This window comes from Chaetodon auriga, chromosome 3, assembly GCF_051107435.1.
Source record: "Chaetodon auriga isolate fChaAug3 chromosome 3, fChaAug3.hap1, whole genome shotgun sequence".
NCBI lineage: Eukaryota > Metazoa > Chordata > Actinopteri > Chaetodontiformes > Chaetodontidae > Chaetodon > Chaetodon auriga.
Genome location: NC_135076.1, coordinates 29,517,108 through 29,536,764, shown reverse-complemented (window position 1 = coordinate 29,536,764; position 19,657 = coordinate 29,517,108). Strand labels below are relative to the sequence as shown.

General features: G+C 45.0%; 1 protein-coding gene and 1 long non-coding RNA gene across 3 annotated transcripts in view; one reads left to right on the top strand and one right to left on the bottom strand.

Annotated features, from left to right (window-relative positions):
• LOC143318456 (nuclear factor 1-like) overlaps window positions 1–14,418 on the bottom strand; it is a 56,580-nt gene extending 42,162 nt beyond the window's left edge. Inside the window, exon 1 of the mRNA XM_076726812.1 lies at window positions 14,292–14,418. Coding sequence (XP_076582927.1) covers window positions 14,292–14,387 — 96 coding nt within the window. The 5' untranslated portion in view covers window positions 14,388–14,418. The remainder of the gene's footprint in view (window positions 1–14,291) is intronic.
• A 157-nt stretch (window positions 14,419–14,575) lies between these two features.
• LOC143318457 (uncharacterized) lies at window positions 14,576–18,908 on the top strand. Of its 2 annotated transcripts, XR_013077005.1 has the most exons (3): window positions 14,576–14,911; window positions 15,087–15,224; window positions 16,868–18,908. It is a non-coding gene; the product is annotated as an uncharacterized LOC143318457 (long non-coding RNA). The 2 variants fall into 2 exon arrangements; XR_013077004.1 differs by lacking the exon at window positions 14,576–14,911 and having other exon boundaries at window positions 14,919–15,224.
• Window positions 18,909–19,657: the final 749 nt, after the last annotated feature.

Below are 19,657 nucleotides of genomic sequence, written 5' to 3'. Positions count from 1 at the left end.
CTCAGATAATCCGAAAGTCCAGACATGTTTGGAGCGCTGAAGAAGAACTGAGCCTGAAACTGTGAGACTGTGAGCGACACGACCATCAGCTCCTGATGAACAAACAGGACTCACTGCTTCCTGCGTTGGCACCAGATACATGTGAGATTAACATGATTCTTAGAGATACGGGCTGAAGGCAAGAAGAACGATGCTGGGAGGGGGAGACAGAAGAGATGAGAAGACGCTGTGGTGAAGGTTTGGATTTACTGCCCCATTTTCTGTTTATCCTGATGATTAGAGACTTCCTCCATTTCCCTGCCGTCATATCTCATCTGACTCAGTCACAGCTTCACTGGAACAACGTCTTCAGTGAAACAAACCAAAGGCGAAGAATGAAACAGAAGACCCAGCGGAGTCACAGAGCGTCTGCAGACACTGTTCATCAAGTCAGTCGACGACCCCCAGAGCCCGCTCAAGGATCCCTGGAGGTCCCCGGACCCCATGTTGGGCCCCACCAGATTAAAGAGCTGAAGAGGACACACTCCCCTGTGAGTAGGTGCTCTGTGTGAGCGGGGGGGCAGAGCAGGCCGAGGTCCCTCCTGATGCCCCAACCAGCTGTTTGTCCTCGGCCCCCCTGAGGTGGGGGTGGTAGAGGGGGGTGTGGGAGAGGGGGGTGTGGGGTCAGCGGCTCCCCCTGTCGGAGCCGTTGGCAAAACACAGCGCCGGGCTTGCCGGGGTCGCCGGGCGCCCCGGACCGGACAGCCGTAAGTAATGGGGTCCTGCACGCACACCGGCACTGCTCTGAATCAACTTAATTAGATAAGGGAGGGGGCGCTGGGGGGGTCTGGCCACGGGACAAAGCGGAGAGTTTGTACGCTGGCTGATAAAGAGGTGATCGCTCCACATTACTGCTAACGAACGAGTCCTTGGAGGTGGATGCTGACAAACGCTGCCTCACATCCTGTTTTTGGACGCCGTTAAACGGCTCTCTGATGTCCAAACATATGGTGCCACTGCGACACTGCTTCAGCAGCTTACTCCTCCAAAAATAATGTGATGCTCATTAATCTGTCTTCACATGGAGATTAAATGTGTAGCTGGGCTTTCTTCAGTGAATCGCTGCATGGATCACACTCCTGCATCACGTCCCTGTAGCTGTTAAACTTCAGTGAGTCAGAGAGCTCAGTGTTCCAGCTCCACTGTGTCCCATCACACTGCTGCAGTATTAGTCTGAGTACAACACTGCTTGTGGGTATTTCGTGTACATGTACTGCTTGCTTTCTAATGTTGAGTTTCATTGCTGTTGGAAAGTTTCTGTTTTTATTTCATAAACTTGTAAAAATCTTGTTCCCGTCGTGCTGCTGCAGCTCCTCTGAGGATCAATGAAGGATCACCTGGTCTTGGATGATTGACGCGTGCAGCTTTGACTTGATGTTCCTGCTCTGCCTGCTGGTGGACTCGTGTTGGCGACGCCACAGCGAGTCCTTGTTCCCGCCACGCTGAGCTCTGCTCTCTAATCGCGCTGCTGATGATATGCAAACATCTGGCTGCTTCACATAATCCCACCACCTCTCACCACAATGAACTGAGTAGCACTCTTGGTTTAATCTCCATTTGTATAATTGTTTAATCACTCAGATTGCTATTAAAACATTAATAGGCCAAAACTGCTCATGACAGCATCGTGGTTCAGCTTGTGCAGAGGTTTGAGGGGGAAGGTTTTGATGTGATTAAAGGGACATTTCACCGCGCTCCACAGCTGGTGAGATCTGAAGGAAATAATTAATTAGGACAACGCCGTTAATGTGCAGTCGTGTCTGAACAAGCAGCACTCATGTATCTGAATGTACATATGTAATGTTGCCATGTTCACAGCAAACACACACACACACACACACACACACACACACACACACACACACACACCTGTTACCCTGAGCCCGTCCAGCTGTGTTTTCTTCTCTTGCTGAATGAAGGAGAGGTTTGCACCTGTTTCCCACCACAACAACAACAACACTGACAGGAAGTCTGAATCAATCAATCAATCTGTTTGACTGATGAATATTTGGGACATTTTGACCCCATCAGGACAGTGCATGAGCTCTTTCAGGCTTTCTTTGTTCCTGTGTTTGGCGACTCCACCATACTCTTCCTCACTACAATCACAGTGTCCTCTTACTGTCCAGCACCAAAATCCACATACCAATGAAAATGCAGACATTTAGGCTGACTGATTATCAAGCAGCAGAAAAAGTTCCTAAAATGACCACTTTAGGCTGCCTCCGAAAGCGAGCCAGTGCCCATAGACATCCACATTAAAATGTCCAACACGTTTACGACCTGGTTTTGGTCCCTTTTACACTTTTAGACTTGAAATAGAGAAAAGAGCAGCGTCTTTCATCTACCTGTTACCTCTCAAAAAACAACATTTTAAAAAGCATATGGGATGAAGATTGGCCAATTAGATTTTTGATTCATTTTGGGATTCTGGGTGTGGATTTCACTCTTCACCAAAGTCTGAGGTGTCGTTTCAAATGGAAGGAAAACATCTGAGGCTGATTCCTCTGATGGCTGCTGAAAGTGCTCAGCTGTTTCCAGGGACGGCCGTGTGACAGAACAGGTGATATTCACGGAGGAAAAATGGCAAAAATCCATTTCTGCCAATCGAGGAAACCACAAACAGCCAGCGCTGCCTCCCTTTAACTGAAGACTGACACCTCCGCTGGCAGCCAAACACTGAATGGCTGCAGACCAAGAACTGTGTGGCATGCAAAAAAAGATCACTCCACACACACACACACACACACACACACACACACTTCCCAAATACCAGATGGCGTTTCTGGATTCTGTTTCCATTTTTTCTTTCTGTTACAATCACAAAAGAGTGAGTCTGAAACCACAGACGCAAACCAACAACACTCACACTGCGGTCTCCTCGAACGGTCAGACCTGCTAAACAAAGACGTCATTAAAACGTGTTTCTGTTTAGATTCACTGTTATTGCATTTCCACAAGTGAATCCTTTTTTTAATTTCAGTCGTTTTCAGACTAAAACCTCTGCCAGACTCACAGCTGGACTCCTGACATCCATCCAATCAGGCCAGTTTGCAGCATCTGAACTGAGACGCGTCCACGAGGCAGGTCGACTTCCTTTGAACTGGAGAAACTCGGACAAACACCAGTTCAGTTCAGTCTGACTCTGGTGCTGACTGTGATAAATGCCTGAAGAGTTTCTGAAAACTGCTCAGCGCTGAACTCTGAAGAGGAAAAGGAGTGAAATTCTGTGTGAGTTTCATCCATCACTTGTTATGAAATATAGAAAACAGCACAACACCACTTTAGTCCAGGTTGTGGTGAAAATATGGAGAGTTAGCTAAATAGAAGTAGTAATGTGTTATAATCTGTTTATTAACAGCTTATACACAGTTTACAGGTGCCAGCCTGGAAAGGTAAAGTAACTTCCTGATCCTGGTCCAGAAGTAAACCTCATTAAAAATCTTATTTCTGAATAATCTGCTGAGCATCGACTAATACAGGTGAAATAAGAGGACAGAGAGGACAATGTTTCTGCAAACTGTGTGCATCCACGCTGAGGAGCTAAGGAGCTGCTGAGAAGACATGTGTGTGGTGACTCAGTGAGTCTGTGTACACAGACAGACAGACAGACAGAGGGACAGACAGGCAGACAGAGGGACAGACAGGCAGACAGAGGGACAGACAGGCAGACAGACAGACAGACAGACAGACAGAGAGAGAGACAGACAGAGGGACAGACAGGCAGACAGAGGGACAGACAGGCAGACAGACAGGCAGACAGACAGAGGGACAGACAGGCAGACAGAGGGAGTGCTGGACGTATAGAAAGCAGCAGCGTCCGCTCAGCTGGCACTGAGCCTCAACACAGAGCAGAGACAAACAAAGCTCACTTTGTCCAGCAGACATCCTTTAGGTTCAACGTGGTAACTCGAGATTCCTCTTCACGTTCACACTCAATCCAACACACTGAACGCTAACCGCTAACCGCTAACAATAACTGTGTGTGTGTCACAGCTGACTGATCCTCTTCCTCTGAGCTCCATTAAAACACATCAGTGAGTCTCATCACCACAAACACACACACTGTACTTTATTCTGACTGCACTCACTCACTCACTCCAGCACCAAACGTGGATTCATCCGCCGCTGAAAATAGTCCCAACAGAAGCTCTATTTCCTCCTGATTGACTGATAAAAACTACAGTGAGCAGCTGTTTGAGGAGATAAAGAAGCTTTTAAACATGAAACTAAATATTTGTGAGGAGTTTTAAAGATTTATGTCTTCAGTAGGAACCAATGAGACAGACAGGAGGTCAGACAGGACTGAGAGCTGCTGACAGTAGGAAAAACAGAGTATCACCTTATCCTAGAACAGTTCGGGGGTGGGAGAGGGTCTATATCATCATCATCATCATCATCATCATCATCATTAGCATCATCATCACTGTCCCATTGTTTCTACTCCCAGCAGGACGTCCACCACACACACAAAACAACAACCGTCCGGCCTGAAGAAGAAGCAGCTGTCTTGGCTGGTAGCCATGTTCCTCCAGGGAGGAACAGACATGGAGCAGGAGTTAAAGGAGGAGGAGGACAAGGAGGGGGTGATGAAGAGGAGGAAAAACGAAGAGGAGGAAGAGGACAAGCAGAGAGTTGGAGACGGATGAGGAGAAGGACAAAAAAAATCATGGGTGCAAGAGGGAGAGGAATGAAATGAGGAAGAAGAGGAGAAGGACAAAAAGGAAGTGAACAACACGCAGATGAAGATGGGAAAACACAAGAAACAGGAAAAGCAAGAAAAGACACTCCACCCTGAGTACCTCACTTACTGCAATACAATGAATGGAGTTCAACATTTTACTTCAATAAGCAGTATTAATAAGTATTAATAAGTATTAACGGTTATTATAACAAATACTGTTACTGAACACAAAAGCGAGCGCACACACTGTCAGCAGTAATTAAGCATCTGAGACTTAACATGAAGTAACCTCATGTTGTAAACTGTGTTAATGAGCCGCTCTGCAAAGCCAGCAGGTGGCGCTAACACGCGAAGTAACGCACACGTCAACCGCCATAAAACTCTAGAGAGGACGGCCGCGGCTGTCACTGGTCAACACACACAACGTCCTGTGAGAGACGCCCGAAAAACAACGGTGAGCGGCTCCAAAGCCGGCCGCTGGGCCACGGGTCAACAGGACACACGGCGTTCTGCTGGAAAACATGGACACGGTCTTAATCTGTCGAGTCAAAGCGATGTTTTCAGATTCATCTCGTGCCTCGGTTTAAAAAAAGTGTCTTCCATGTAATCATGTCTTCAGACTGCTGAAGAGTTCCTGAAGACATGTTGAAAAGTGTGACTTTTTAAAAATCCTCTGAAGTGTCAGATGATCAGAAAAGTCTCCAAACATTTTCTGCCTTTTAAAAAAGGTCTTCTTTCATACAGTTAACATCTGTAGCTGCTCCTCTCTGAGTGCTCGGACAGTGACGCATTTTGCTGCGTTGGCTCTCTGCTCATGTCCACTTAAATTACAATTTTTAATGAATTTCATTAACACAGTCAGACACAGAATGTGGTTAAAGTGTTGTCTCTCAGCTTTAACTCCAGGGTCCACGTTCAGTCCTCCAGTGTGCACATAAGGCACAGGGCTGGTTGGAGATCCAGCCTCTCACACAGACACAGAATTCAGCATCGTTTCGGCCCCTCCTTCCCCATCTGGACTGACTCCAGACCAGTTTGTCTGTTTTCTCACACAAAGCTCCTCCAGCTCTTCCTCCATCTCTGCTGTTCAGCGGCCAGAGAGAGAAGCTGCTGCCAACCAAACCAGCAGGAGGAGGAAACCGCTGCAGCTCCAGACCTTCAGCGCTCAGGATTCACCTGCTCACCACTTCATCCAGCTCTGCTTCAGAGGCCGAGTTTGAAAATTCACTTCAACAGTCAGATACTTCATAAAGAGAACAGCCTCATCTCTGTGCTGTGATGTCAGATTGGCAGTTTAAGAAAGTGGGGGGTTCTGAGGCACGAAGCAGCTCCATAAAGAAAAGGCTTTCCCAGTCTGATGTGGAAAACTGGCCTGCACAGAGGTCTGACCTCAACCACATCCTCCCCTCTGAGATTCAGATCACTGAAAACAGCAGAACTGATAAATGAAGACTGACTGTCAGAAATAAAGACAGACTCTTCCTCTGAGCTCCTCCTCAGCTCGGCCGGGTTTCCCCGCGGTCGCTCCGGGCTCGGCTTTCCTCCTCTAAGTCCAGCAGCACAGCAGCGGATATTACAGCCCGGAGCCTCGCTTCACTTATTGGACCAGAAAAAAGAAGAAGAAGAAGAAGCTGCTGAGCCGACTGCTCTGTTTGGCATTAGAGAGAGAATCACAGCACCTGGTCAGGACGTTGACACACTCGGCTGATTTACAGAGAGAAACGAAGAAGAAATCAACACTGTGGTGTATAAAGACACTAACGCAGTGCTGAGGACGCAAGGTTTTTCAGTATGTCCAAAACCGTAGCATGAACTGAACTGTATGTGAGGTGCATACCATTTAGTATGAATACGTTAGTATGCAAACTGTGGACTGCTGCACACATTTCATCCACTGTTCGAACCCTGAAAAGATTTACAACAGAAAGTAAAACCTGACAAATATTGGACTGGTTCTGTCTTCAAATACCTAAATATGGCAGCACAGGAAAAGGATGAAAAGGTAAAAAACGGACATGTAAGAAAGGACAGATAGAAAGGAAATTAAAGAAGTGACACAAGAGAAGGAAGTTAAAAAAGAAAAGGACAGACAGGAGGCACAGTGGTCATCCACTGGCCAGAAGGTTGGTGGTTCGATACCCGGCCTCCAAGTATCCCGTCCAAGATACTGAACCACAACTGCTCTCCATGCTTTGCCCTGTGTGGCGCACTGAGCAGGAGGCCTAGCGACCATCGTATGAACGTGTGTGTGAATGGGTGAATGCAGACTTTGAGTGGTCTGACTGGAAAAGAGCTATTTAAATAATATAATACAGTCCACTCACCATAGAGGGAAAAAGATGGAGGACAGAGAGACGGCAAAGTAAAAACACACGGACGGGAAAACAAAAGATACAATGAAGGGAAAGGAAAGATGAAGAGAAGGAAAAAGAAAGGAGGGACGAAGGGACAGGGACAGGGAGAGGGACAGGAAGTGAAGGGGAAGGAACTCTGAAGGGACATGAAGGAGGAGAGCAAAGGAAAGACAGAAGCAAAGGTAAAAGGTGAGCAGGAGTGAGTCATGTCCGCTGGTCAGTGACAGCCTGAGACACACCAGGAGCTCGAGGACTCAATGTGTCCTCACACTTTCCACACCACAGGATGTCCACAGGAGGACGAGAGACTGCCAGGACGAATGGAGAGAGAGAGAAAGAGAGAGGAAGAGAGAGAGAGAGAGAGAGAGAGAGAGAGAGAGAGAGAGAAAGACAGAGAGAGAGAGAGAGAGAGAAAGAGAGAGAGAGGGGTAGAGAGAGAGAGAGAGAGAGAGAGAGAGAGGAAGAGAGAGAGAGAGAGAGAGAGAGAGAGAGAGGAAGAGAGAGAGAGAGAGAGAGAGAGGAAGAGAGAGAGAGGGGTAGAGAGAGAGAGGAAGACAGAGAGAGAGAGAGAGAGAAAGAGAGAGAGAGGGGTAGAGAGAGAGAGAGAGAGAGAGAGAGAGGAAGAGAGAGGGGGGGGGGGGGGAGAGAGAGCTGGGCACGCCGTGCTCAGGAAGTTCAAGCAGACAATTCTAATCCCCCAATTTCCTCCTCTCTAATCATCTCTACTCCGCTCATGGCCGTCTCCAAATTGGAAACATCTTCGGCACAATATGACACTCCCTCTGTAACACACACACACACACACACACACACACACACACACACACACACCCTTCCCGTGTCGTCTCAGTGTGGACTCTGTGGTGTTGAAAAGGTAAAATTAGTGTGAAAAATGAGTGTGTGAGTCACTTCCATCAGCTGACTGACTGATCAAACTATGAGTAACAGCAAGGTCACGTCTCATTAAAGGGACAGTCCCACATTTTCATCTGTGTGTGTCCAGTCCAGACACGTCCAGGAGAAGTTTAGCCTAACTTAGCACAAAGACTGGAAAAAGTCGAGCTCCATTAAAATAGAAACAGGAAAAAGGAGATACTGTGGTTTTAGCAGCAGTTAGCATTGACAGTTAGCACTGACAGTTAGCACTGACAGTTAGCATTGACAGTTAGCATTGACAGTTAGCATTGACAGTTAGCATCTGAGTTCAGTTTTGTTCCTTGTTTTCTGCACAAACTGGGGCTGCATCCAAATCAAAATGTTCATTCTGATTCCCCAGTTTTTATATACATTTACTTAAAATATTTTTCAAAAAATACTGCTGATTACTGAGCATTTCTACCAGCAATAATATAATAATATTAAGCTTCATTTGCAGAGCACCTTCCATACAGGAACTGCAGCTCAGTGCTTCACAAGAAAGAAATCACAGCATCAAGTGAGAAATTTACAGAACTGACATAAAAACGGATAAATCTAGATAGATCTAGATAATCTAGGTAAAAAAAAGAGTGGAATACGGATAAAAATCTGAGGAAGTCTATCAGGACGAAGGTCTAAAAGAAGTCTTCGTCTGGTGTTTCTGTGGTTTTCAGACACAATAGAATATTTTCAGATTTCAGATTGTCAGATTCTAGACGTGCACGTTCAAGGCCCAAAGCTGTTCTACAGTGATGTATTGAGCTCTGAATGCTGCCAAAACATGGATGAACTACACTCACTTTGGTGCCTGAATGCATCATGTGTGGCACTTCCTGCACAGACAGTTTTACAGGTAAGACGTGAGGCTGGACATGTGGGCTGCGGGTGGAGGTGTGCTGGTGGCGGCTGCGCTGCAGGTGCACTGGACTGCAGAGTGATGAACTGTTCCTCATCATGCTCAGTGAGGTGGATCAATGCCTGCTTTAAAACACCCAGCGCAGGGAAGAGGCTGAAATGAATGGATGATGTGACAGCTGCCGTTCTTTAGCACCACTCTTGACTCTTTTTGAGACTTGTTATGGGTTCTTCTACGTTTAGGTTGGCACAATGGTTTTGGCCTCCAGATTTTAAGGTCATCTTCGTCCTCTGACGTCCCCCACACATCCAGTTTGTGTGCCTCCTCAGCTGATTTCTGCTCTGCTGTGCTTCCCTCAGTTTTCCTCCACTGAGCTCATTAACGTTGGTTTTAAAGCTCGGCCTGTCAGGCTCTCGGAGCGGTCCGACCCTCCTCTGAGAGTCTGGCTAATGAACCGGACCTCACACAGACCACAAACACAGAGCCGAGCCGCCATCAGTCTGCTTCCATCCACTGATTCACGGAGCCGAGTGTCGCCTGCAGCTCCGACCACACATCCGAGCAGAGCGGGGGATACTGGGATACACGAGAGCGACGAGGACGGATTCCCACCGCCAGAACTTCACCAAGTTACCAAAGACAACGTCTGAATTCAGAGATTTTCACATCAGCAGCCAAAAAACTAAACTCCTTTGAAGCTGTAACCTTCACATTCAGCATGCTTCATAATTTATTAAATGAATATAAACTAGTTAGATTTCTGTCAGCTAATGCATTCATCAGCTCATTTTAACTGTCATGCCTTAATGTATTTCACATTTTTCAATCAGCTGTTGGTTTCTTTCCTCAAACAAACAAAGGATCCATCAGACAAAAGAAAAAACTGGACAACTGCTCATATCTTTGTTTCCTACTTTAAATGTTCAGTTTGCATCGAATCCTCCAAACTACACAAGAATACACGGTGCGTGGTTAAGTTAGGGGAACTATAACATCACGTGTGTGTCGTGATTCACATGACCACACGCCTGGAAAACGTAAACAAACTTAAGTTTTAAGCGTTTAAACAACCGGAGCGATCAGGACACTGAAGCACCAACACACACACTTTCATACCCAAAAACTCAAAGTGCCCAGCTCCACTTGAAGGCAGCGTAAAGAACACTCTTCTTCTCCTCTTCCTCAGATAAACACGCTCACTCACACTGTGTGAAGACCACCGCTAAGCAGAGTCGCCTGTTTGACATCCAGCACACGACAAAGTGATGCTCCGTGTGCATCTGAGCCTTTCCACCTTTCTGTTACTGAACGAGCCTGTCTTCACTTTCATTATCAGGACAAACACTTTTTAACAAGGTGAAGAAATATCTGTATTTTCTAAAGTCTCCGTCAGCAGATGTGAGTCACTGAGGGACATAAAATACAACATTAACGCTCAGCATCAAGTAGATAAACTCGATATGGCTGTTTGAAGACATGCACATTCAAAGACTTCAATAAGAAAATAATTACAAATGTGCAAACAACCAAAAAAAAAGTTCCAGTTACGTCCAGCTGAGATGATAAACTCAACATTTCTGCCAGGATGCGACTTTATTTTTCAAACTGATTTTAATGAGCAAAGATAACTTCACACACAACACGCAGGACACACATAGCAAGAGCGAGTGTGTGTGCGTGTGTGTGCGTGTGCGTGTGCGTGTGCGTGTGTGTGTGCGTGTGTGTGTGCGCGTGTGTGCGTGTGTGTGCGCGTGCGTGTGTGTGTGCGCGTGTGTGCGTGTAAGCGTGTTGGGGCGGGGGGATTATGGGGCCATCACTTGTATTGCTGCAGGAATCCCGTTAACCCCTGCGGTGAATGGACGCTCCGGAGCAGCGACTTCGTTCTTGTTCGTCCTCTTCAACTGTCCTCAGATTTTAAAATGAAATACTGCCTGTTTCACGTTGCGTTGCTTAACCCGGCTTGTGTTTTATTCCTTATCAGAAAGATAAATCTAGTCTGATCTCTGATCTCGGGGGCAGGGTCCTGGAGACGCCCTTCGGTCTGATCCATTTTTCTGCTCTTCTGCTTGTTGTTCAGTGTTCTGAAGTCGGTCTGCGGAGCTCTTTCACTTCACACCGTCGCATTAAATGTTAATATTAATAAGCTCTGATTCCACCGGAGTGTGTTCACTGTAGTTCAGAGTCGTCGGTGTGGAAGCTGGTTTCACAGCCGTTTACTGTAAGTCTGCAAGAGCCGACATACACAAACTGGCAGCGATTCAAGCAGGATTATAATGCGATTCATTTTAATATAATTGTACTGGATGTGTAACGATGCAGAGACGCAGGAAAACACTGAGGAATGTAAATGTTAAGATTTGTTGATATAAACAGAACAGACGGATAATGAAATGTTAAAAACAAAAACCCAGTGAAGAGATGCAGAAAGAGGAGGCAGAAATGAAAAACATTTGGATTTTGGGATGAAATTTATCTGTGAAAGGTGAAATGTGGATCACCTGGGCGCAATAAAACACACGTTCACGCCTGGCTTTAATAGACGGTCGATCATTTCTGTGTGAGCCGCTTTTCAAAATAACAGCGCAGAGAAAATGAAGTTTATGGTGCAAATAAACTGAAAGAGTGAAACTCTTTTAATATTTTTAATGATATTTAAAACCATGAAAAACATGGTTTTAAATATAAAATAAGCCTGAATTTAAAAGATTCCTGTGACATAATGAATATCAAGATATTAACTGAGGACAACAAACTGAAGCACCAAACAGCCGTTCGTGGAATTATAAAATATTTAAACACAAATGAGATTAAAAAAGTAAAATCCATTTTAACACTGAATTAAAAACTGATCTGTTTCCTTGAAACGACCCGACAGAAATCATGTGGATCATCACAGCTGCTTTTTAAATTTTAAGCAGATAATCCTCTTTGTGCTTTCAGCCACTTTAACCTTTTCTGCTGCTTCAGACTCTGACGTCGAAGCCCGGACGGATTTATGTCCGACTAATTACCCGCTACGACCGTTTAGCAGCCGAGCATCACTGACGTCTCAATAACATTTACAAAACGGCTCACGTCATGTTTGGATTTTACTGATAAAATGTTTGATTTCCAAAGGAGAGAGAAGATTTTCTTATTTAGTTTGACTGTCTTTAGTGCACAGAGCCCTGGTGGCTCCTACAGTCTGCAGAAAAATACTAATTCATTTAAATAATGTGAAAGGAAAAGAAATGCAAAATTTTACTTTTTACTTTAAAAAATATAAATTTTACTGTCATGTTTCCTTAAATCTGATTATATTTTTAATATTAGAGTATTTTTTTGGTGCAGCATTGCAGGATTTTATTTGTATTTCATGAAGAAAGTCCATAATTTTGTTACTACAGATACTAAAAGTGCAGATAATCTAAACAATTAAATTCAGTCAGATCAGACGATTCAACAGACACCCTGAGACAAAGGGTGTAATCTCATACACACAAATCTAATTAGTAATACCTTTTTAAACACAGTATAATTTTCTGATTGTAGCATATTTCATTTAACATTAAAAACAGACTGTTGAGCTAAAAGTCTTGTTAAAGTTGAAACTGATGTTAAATTCTGCAGAGAGAAAATCTTCACTGCAGCAGGTTCGTTTGATTTATGTCCACTCTGACGTCTGTCACATAATGTGAGCAACGAAATTAAGTTTACGACAACGAAGTCCACACAACAAAATTCAGCAAGACAACAGACGCTGTGTCCACGGAGACATCTTCAATTATTACACAAAAAACAAAAAGGCAGAAAACACGTCACCACTGGGAAATCTCACCAAAAGATTCACATCAGCAAACAAAGACAACAAACACAACACAAACACACAAACACACAGACAGTAACTGATCACACTCAGACAGCTGACCATCACACATTTAACACAAAATCCCTCCAATAAAAAAGCTTTGAAAGGAAGAAAATCACCAAACAAACTCACTTCCAAATAAAATTCTCCTACAGCCGGGCCGGCCGGCACGTTCACACACACACACACACACACACACACACACACACACACACACACACACACAGGAAAACAAAACTCTCCCTCCCACCAACCGGGCCACACACACATGCACACACACACTCTCTCTCTCTCTCGGACCCTGAGCAGAAAAGCTCCCATCAACATCCACGGCCGCCCGCCGCCGTCCTGCTGCTGGTGGGCTGGACAGTGAAAGTGTGTGTCCCTGTGTGTGTGTGTGTGTCCCTGTGTGTGTGTGTGTGTGTGTGTGTGTGTGTGTGTGTGTGTGTGTGTGTAGGGTGGTTTTGCTTTGACCGAGAGGAATTCACAAAGTTCACGGTCCTGTTACGGAGAGGATAAAGCCGCCTTTGTCTATTTGGCAACACAACTCTTTGTATTCAGGCTGGAGGAGAGACAACCTGCAGCACCAGAAGTCTGCGTCCGTCCACCAAAACTGTCCACGCCGTGAGTCCACGCCGAGCTGACGGCGCTCATATAGTCTTAAATGTAACGCTGACAGAAATAATGAGCTGTCCTCTAATGAACTCTCTGAGCTCTTTCATGTCTCTGGCTCATTTGGACGAGCCGGCCACAATAGACTATTGTGAAGCACCAAAACTCCCCCGACCCCCTCCTCGTCTCTCAGCGGAGTCACCAAACTCCCTTCGACCCCCGTCCGTCTGCCAGCTTCTCCCCGCTCGGACCTCGCCCCCCCTCCATTCTCACAGCCACGGCAGCAGTGACGGGGTGTCAAAGGTCGGCTGGCCTCGCTGACCACGACAAGCTGCTAAATGTGGCCCCGGCGCTGCAGCCGGAGCCCCGGCGTGTCCCGGGACACCGCCGCTGAGATGGGTGAGAGCGAGGGAGGTGGGGTGTTTGTTCCCTGGTGCGATGAGACAGCCACAGCGGCGGTAATGTGTCAGAGCTCAGGAGCCGAGCGCGATGTTCAGCTATTTCTCGGAGAGCGAACAGAAACAAAGCAGGACTTTCTGTGTGTTTTCACACAAGTTTCCCCTTAATTAGATGGAACAAGAGAGGGAGCGAGCGAAGGATGACAAGAGGAGCTTCAGCGTCACGACAGCAGAAGGGAGGAACAAACCCCCGGCCACGGCCGCAGACCTGAGCTGGCACCCGTCCGCTAACGGGACGCTGCGGAGACAAGAGGGGAGAGCGCAGCGAGGGGGCGGCGAGGACGGGACGCCGACAGATAAAAACAATAAACAGTCCGAGTGGGTCACAAATCCAGGAGCTTTTTGGAAATAAAACACAAGCTGCCCCGTGGTGCAAGTTTCTGAGAGCTCAGCCACAAGAAGGAGGAAGAGAAGAGGAGGAGGGAATGTTCTTCTTTTGGTTGAAGAAAAAGGGGGGAAGGAGGAGAAAGAAAGACAGAAAGAAAGAAAGAAAGAAAGAAAAGAAAATGTTGTGCCAACTTACCATCCACCAGGTCCTGGCTGAGATGTCGTAGCAGAGCTGCCATTTGATGGAGCCTTCCGAGGTTTTCCCTGCCATTACGCTGTCAGCAAGCTTCATCTGATGCGAGTGCGCTCACCGGAGATAAGACACCTAATTGAGAAAACATTTGCACTGGCATGTTGGGCAACATGTAGCCTGCTCCATACCATATGGAATCATGGGTAAAAAAAAAAAAAAAAAAAAAAAAAAGCTCCTTGACAATGAACCAATCTCATGCAGACCCCGTGGCAAGGTGAGCGGCAGTCATCTGCTCAGAGAGAAAAAACACACACCCCCTTACACACACGCACAGGCACACACACGCACACACGCACACGCACGCACACACACACACACACACACACACACAGCCGAGCAGAATGATGAGCCTTTTTCCGCATCGCCGTGCACCTCGGGTCGCTTCTCCCTCTTTTTTTTTCTCCTCGGGTATAATTAGGGCTTGTTCTTCATTATCACCATCATCATCATCATCATCATCACCAGGAGCAGAAGAAGAGGAGGCAGCCCGAGCCAAACTGAACTGAACTGACTCCAAACAACTTCCACCGCTTTTTAATGGTCACTTTAAAGGGACGAGGCAGGTACAGAGAGAGAGAGGGAGAGAGAGGGCAGAGGGCTGGAGCTCCACGGGCGATCAGTGCTCCGACACATGGAACTGCTTACAGACTATCATGCTATGTTTTGTTATGGGTTTCCATCCTTCCTCCCCCTTTCTCCCCTGAATCCCCCATCCTCACCCCTCCATCCCTCCTTCAGCAGAAAACTCGTGTTTTGGCATAAATACCTCCAGACCGAAGGATCCTGTGGAAGCCCGGACCTGCGCCGCTCGCTGCTCCGTGAAGAGGACGCTGCCGCCGCCACCGCCTGCCTGAAAAACATCACAGTGATCCATCAGTAAGTCTGCTTTCCCTTCACTTACACTCTACAGCTATGTCTGCAGAAGAAAGAGCAACACAACTGTAAAAAATACTTCTTTCAAAGGAACAATGCTCAAAATGTCACAGAAGTCCTCAAATATTTAAAGAAATCAAAAATAAAATCAGTCACGGCTCCTGTTAGTCTGATGTGATTATATAACAGAGGACGTCCATTACGCATACACAACATTTTAATCCTGCAGCTGGTGGAGATGGAGTTATTTAACTGCTTTATAAATCTACAAAATATATATTTATGTCAGTATAGCTGTCAGCTAAACAGATAATCCTCAGATAATATTTGGAAACACGTCATAATAAGGTGTCTCATCTAAAGGGCTTATCTTACTGTTTTTAAGACGAGCTGCTCCTCTTGGGTCTTTCTTTTTGTTTTGTTTTTTTATGTTGTTTGTGCTCCGTAACAAGTAACCCTGATCTTAAAACAATAAATTTAAATCTGACTAATAATTGGAAAATACTGGTCTTGATGTTCTGTGACCTTTTCCAGAAGGTCAGCGGTCACACAGGAAACAGTATTGTCCTGCAGAGGGACAAACACCAACCAGGAGACACCTCACAACATATGTCTCACTGAAATGTGGTGGAGGACTATAAAGTAGCACAACATGGACGCATTTAAGTAAAGTACCTAAAACTGTACCTAAGGACAACACTTAGGTACATGTAGTTAGTTACAAAAGAATATTGATATGAGAGTCAAAACAACATTTTTTTGTCTATATATTATTTTGAAATTTAAATTTGAGAACTTTTTAACCCATTTAAAAAGTCTTCTAATGCCTTGTCCTGCAGCGGCTCCACTTTTACAAACCCATGTTAAGTCAGTGTGCATGTTGGGTAAGAGGAGCGTGAACTCCTGCACAGACCTTTAACTAAAAAAAACCTTTGTCAGTAAAATGTGCTGAAAGTTTCCTCCTCAACTTTTAAACTGAAGTGTGCAAACTGAGGAAACACGTGTGAAATGATGCATTCAGGTATCTAGAAAATGTTCATGTCTAGGGTTTTAATTGTTCAATGTAAATATGTCTATATGTGTATTTGTTTATATATGTATATGAGGTGTCAGGAGTGTAGTTGATATAGTAGAAAATATTTATGGACAGAAGATTTTTTTCCTGATTTAACATTAGTAAAGTGATTATTTCAGAGGTTACACTGTTGCACAAAGCTTTAAATAGATACTCATAATATGCATATTTGTATACAGTAGTACAGTACATAGTGAGCAGTAGTTATCCAATGAACACTTCAAAATGCAAACAGAACATATTACAGCATTTTCTTTTATATTTGATCGACATGGGATCAACCACCTGAACAGGTTTCCTTTGCACTCTGTCCTCCTTCACATCTCTTCCTTTAAAATGTCTGAGGACGTGCGGTGGGGAGTGAACATGAAATAAAATGCTTCATTTACAGCCGGTTGTCTCTGGAAACGCAGCGCAGCTTTGCAAATGAATGTTTTGTTCAGTGAGGTTTCGAAAGGCTTTCATTAGTAAACTTGAGGTTAAATGTTTTCTGTCCAAACATGAGATCTTTTAAACCAGAACTGGAGTTATGAAGTTTTCACAGTGTGACATGTGTTTGTCTTTTTTCCAGGACACATAAAAGCAGCGAGGCTCGTCCGAAGCAGCGGCGTCCCATCATGTCGCACATCCACAAACATGTGCTTTAACCTGTAAGATCATTTCACTGTCTGTCCGTGCCGGAGCTGGGGGGGTGAAGGGGTAATAAAGGGCTCAGAGGGAGGCGCGGGGGGTCTGTGAGGCTCAGGTTCCTAATCAGAGGGGGAATACCTGAACCAGAGCAGAGCCGCCATCAAACAGTTCTCCCATTGTGGCGGCCAAACGGAGGAATGCGATTCAGCCGGAGATACGGAGGGACATTTGGGCTGTTGGGGGGTAAGGTACACCAGGCCAGGAGGTGAGGAGTGGGAGGGGGGGCTTCTCCTGAAAATCTGGAAAGTGAGGCTGTCTGCACATGATGGCCTGAAGGACCGTACTGCACCACTCGAGCTATTGTTTTCCAGCGAACAGCACTGATGTCGAACCACGTAAAGGTGCTTCAGAGTTCAACCTGTAGCTGAACTCAGAAGCTTCCAGACAACAACCCGATGTCCTCCGTCATGATGTCGACATGTCTCACAGACTGTGTCCCATCAGGAGATAAAACCTAGAGAGGAAATCACGTCGTCCTGAGTGTTTCTGTGCTTCGTATTATTTGAACTTTAAGTCTGTATGTTACCGACATTTCAGCGTGCGTTCGATCAGTCTGTGTCGACAGCCTGAGGATGCTAATAATGTGATGTGAGATCGGTTTTAGTAAGTCTGATGTAAGGTCAATTGGGAAAAAAGAAATTGGGTGATTTTAATATTGAAATTCAATTAATTTAATCTGCATTTCCACCCATTGACTTTCTGCAGCTCAGTGCAGTTTGAGTCCTGTGATCATGTGGAATATCCTAATCCGTCACAGTTCTGTAATTTGGCTGAAATTAAATGATTTAGCAGCTAAAATTAGCATCATTTTAAACAATTATCTGCAAAGCAACATTAAACAGTTTAAACTATTGAACATAGACCTGTCGTAAACTGAACTTCAGTTTAAACGGACTGATTATCTGTTAGGCAACATGATCTTAACCGTTTTAGCATTAACGGCTAAAATCAGACAACACAAACTAGGTTCAACTGTTTAGCCTTAAATGGCTAAAATAAGCCGTTAGCTAACCTGAAATATGTTTTTCAAAATGACAAATGAACAGTTAGATGACCTGAACTTTAGCGTTTTATCAGCTTAAAGAAAATGTTCGTCAATTTGGAGCGTTTTTTGCTGCTAAATGAAATATTAGAAAACTTATCTGACTTTTAGAAGTTAGCTAAAAACGAGTTAACCTGCTAGCTAACCAGCACCGTTAAACACTGCTAACATGACATAAGGAACCATCAGCTGAGCTCATATATAACGTTACTTAATAAATCAAGGTATACTTACATGGCAAGCGATCGTCCTTGAGGACAATATGTGTCCTTTCAGATGCTACATGTTCCACTTTGCTCGCTAAATGCTGGTCTGAGCATTAACCACCTGCACCGCCGCGGCTTCACGCGCTCAGCGCTGCCGCGCAGCGCGCGCCGTCCGCGGCTGCTCTGTCACGGCTCGACTCTCTGACTGGAGGGAAGAGCAATAAACTCCTTTCTGTTGCTTCGACACAGCGTTTCCCCGAACCGACTGTTTTTAGAGCTGATCGGACCGACAAAACTACTCAATGAGTACATTTTATTGTGAAGCAACAGAAATGACCGGGAAACAACAAAATGACCCTTCAGGGACTCCGTAGCGGTGTTTGCGTTAGTTATTTTTAGTGGGTCACTTTATGTTTTATTCAGCGTAGATATCAAACATATTGCTCAGTACTACTTTGAGGACATATGACACGTCTCCTGATGATGATCTGTTAACTGTGTGGGCACATTTTAACCATCATAGAAATAAATATTTACATTGACCTGATTGATCAGAGATTTACTGTGATACTCATCAAAATTTCTTTCATTTTACGACATGTACATCAGCAGGCTCCTCCATGCACTTTCAGTTCATGGAAATACAAAAGGAACAAATAAAAACTCCAATGAGACGTTGACGTCTGTGTATTTTTAATGCTGCTGTATTGACAGAAGAGCTGCCTTTGAGTGAATGTCATGAATCAGTATTTCCTACATGATGAACACTCCGTACGTTTCTCCAGTGAGCTCAAAAAGGACAAATTTTGGACATTTAGGAATATTTTTTGGACGACTGAAGCTCGTCAGGTATTTCATGTCTTTGAGCAGAGGTGAGACAAATTAAACATTATGTAGTATTTGATAAATAAATGGCATGGTGAGAAAATTCAGCAGGAAACAGCAGAAAATTAGTGACTTTGGACACTTGTGTGTGGACATGGACTTAAAATATGAGGAGACACACTTACCTGCCAGTGTGTGATCACTCCGTGTGTAAAATCAATGTCATGAGGTTGAGCATATGTGAGGCTAAGTACTGAGTCCATGTGCTGTTCCTACATATGTGTGTGTGTATATCCTGTATGTGTGTGCTGCACACTGAAAATGCTGCTCCAGACGCTGGTCATTAACTCAGACCCCAGTAGGAGGCAGTGTTGTGTTTCTGGGTTTTATCGAGCTACTGTTTTGTCTTGAAGAGGACAGTTGACTGAAATCAAGGCAGGTGTTTAGATTTTCTTTGGATTCCTCTGATTCTCCTCCAGGTTTCCACTCACCTGCTCCCAGACTGAGGCTGACACTTCCTGCTGTTTCAGTCTGTGATCGTGCTGCAGAATAAAAAACACAAAGAATGAATGTGAGCTCAAATCTGCGTGACTCATTT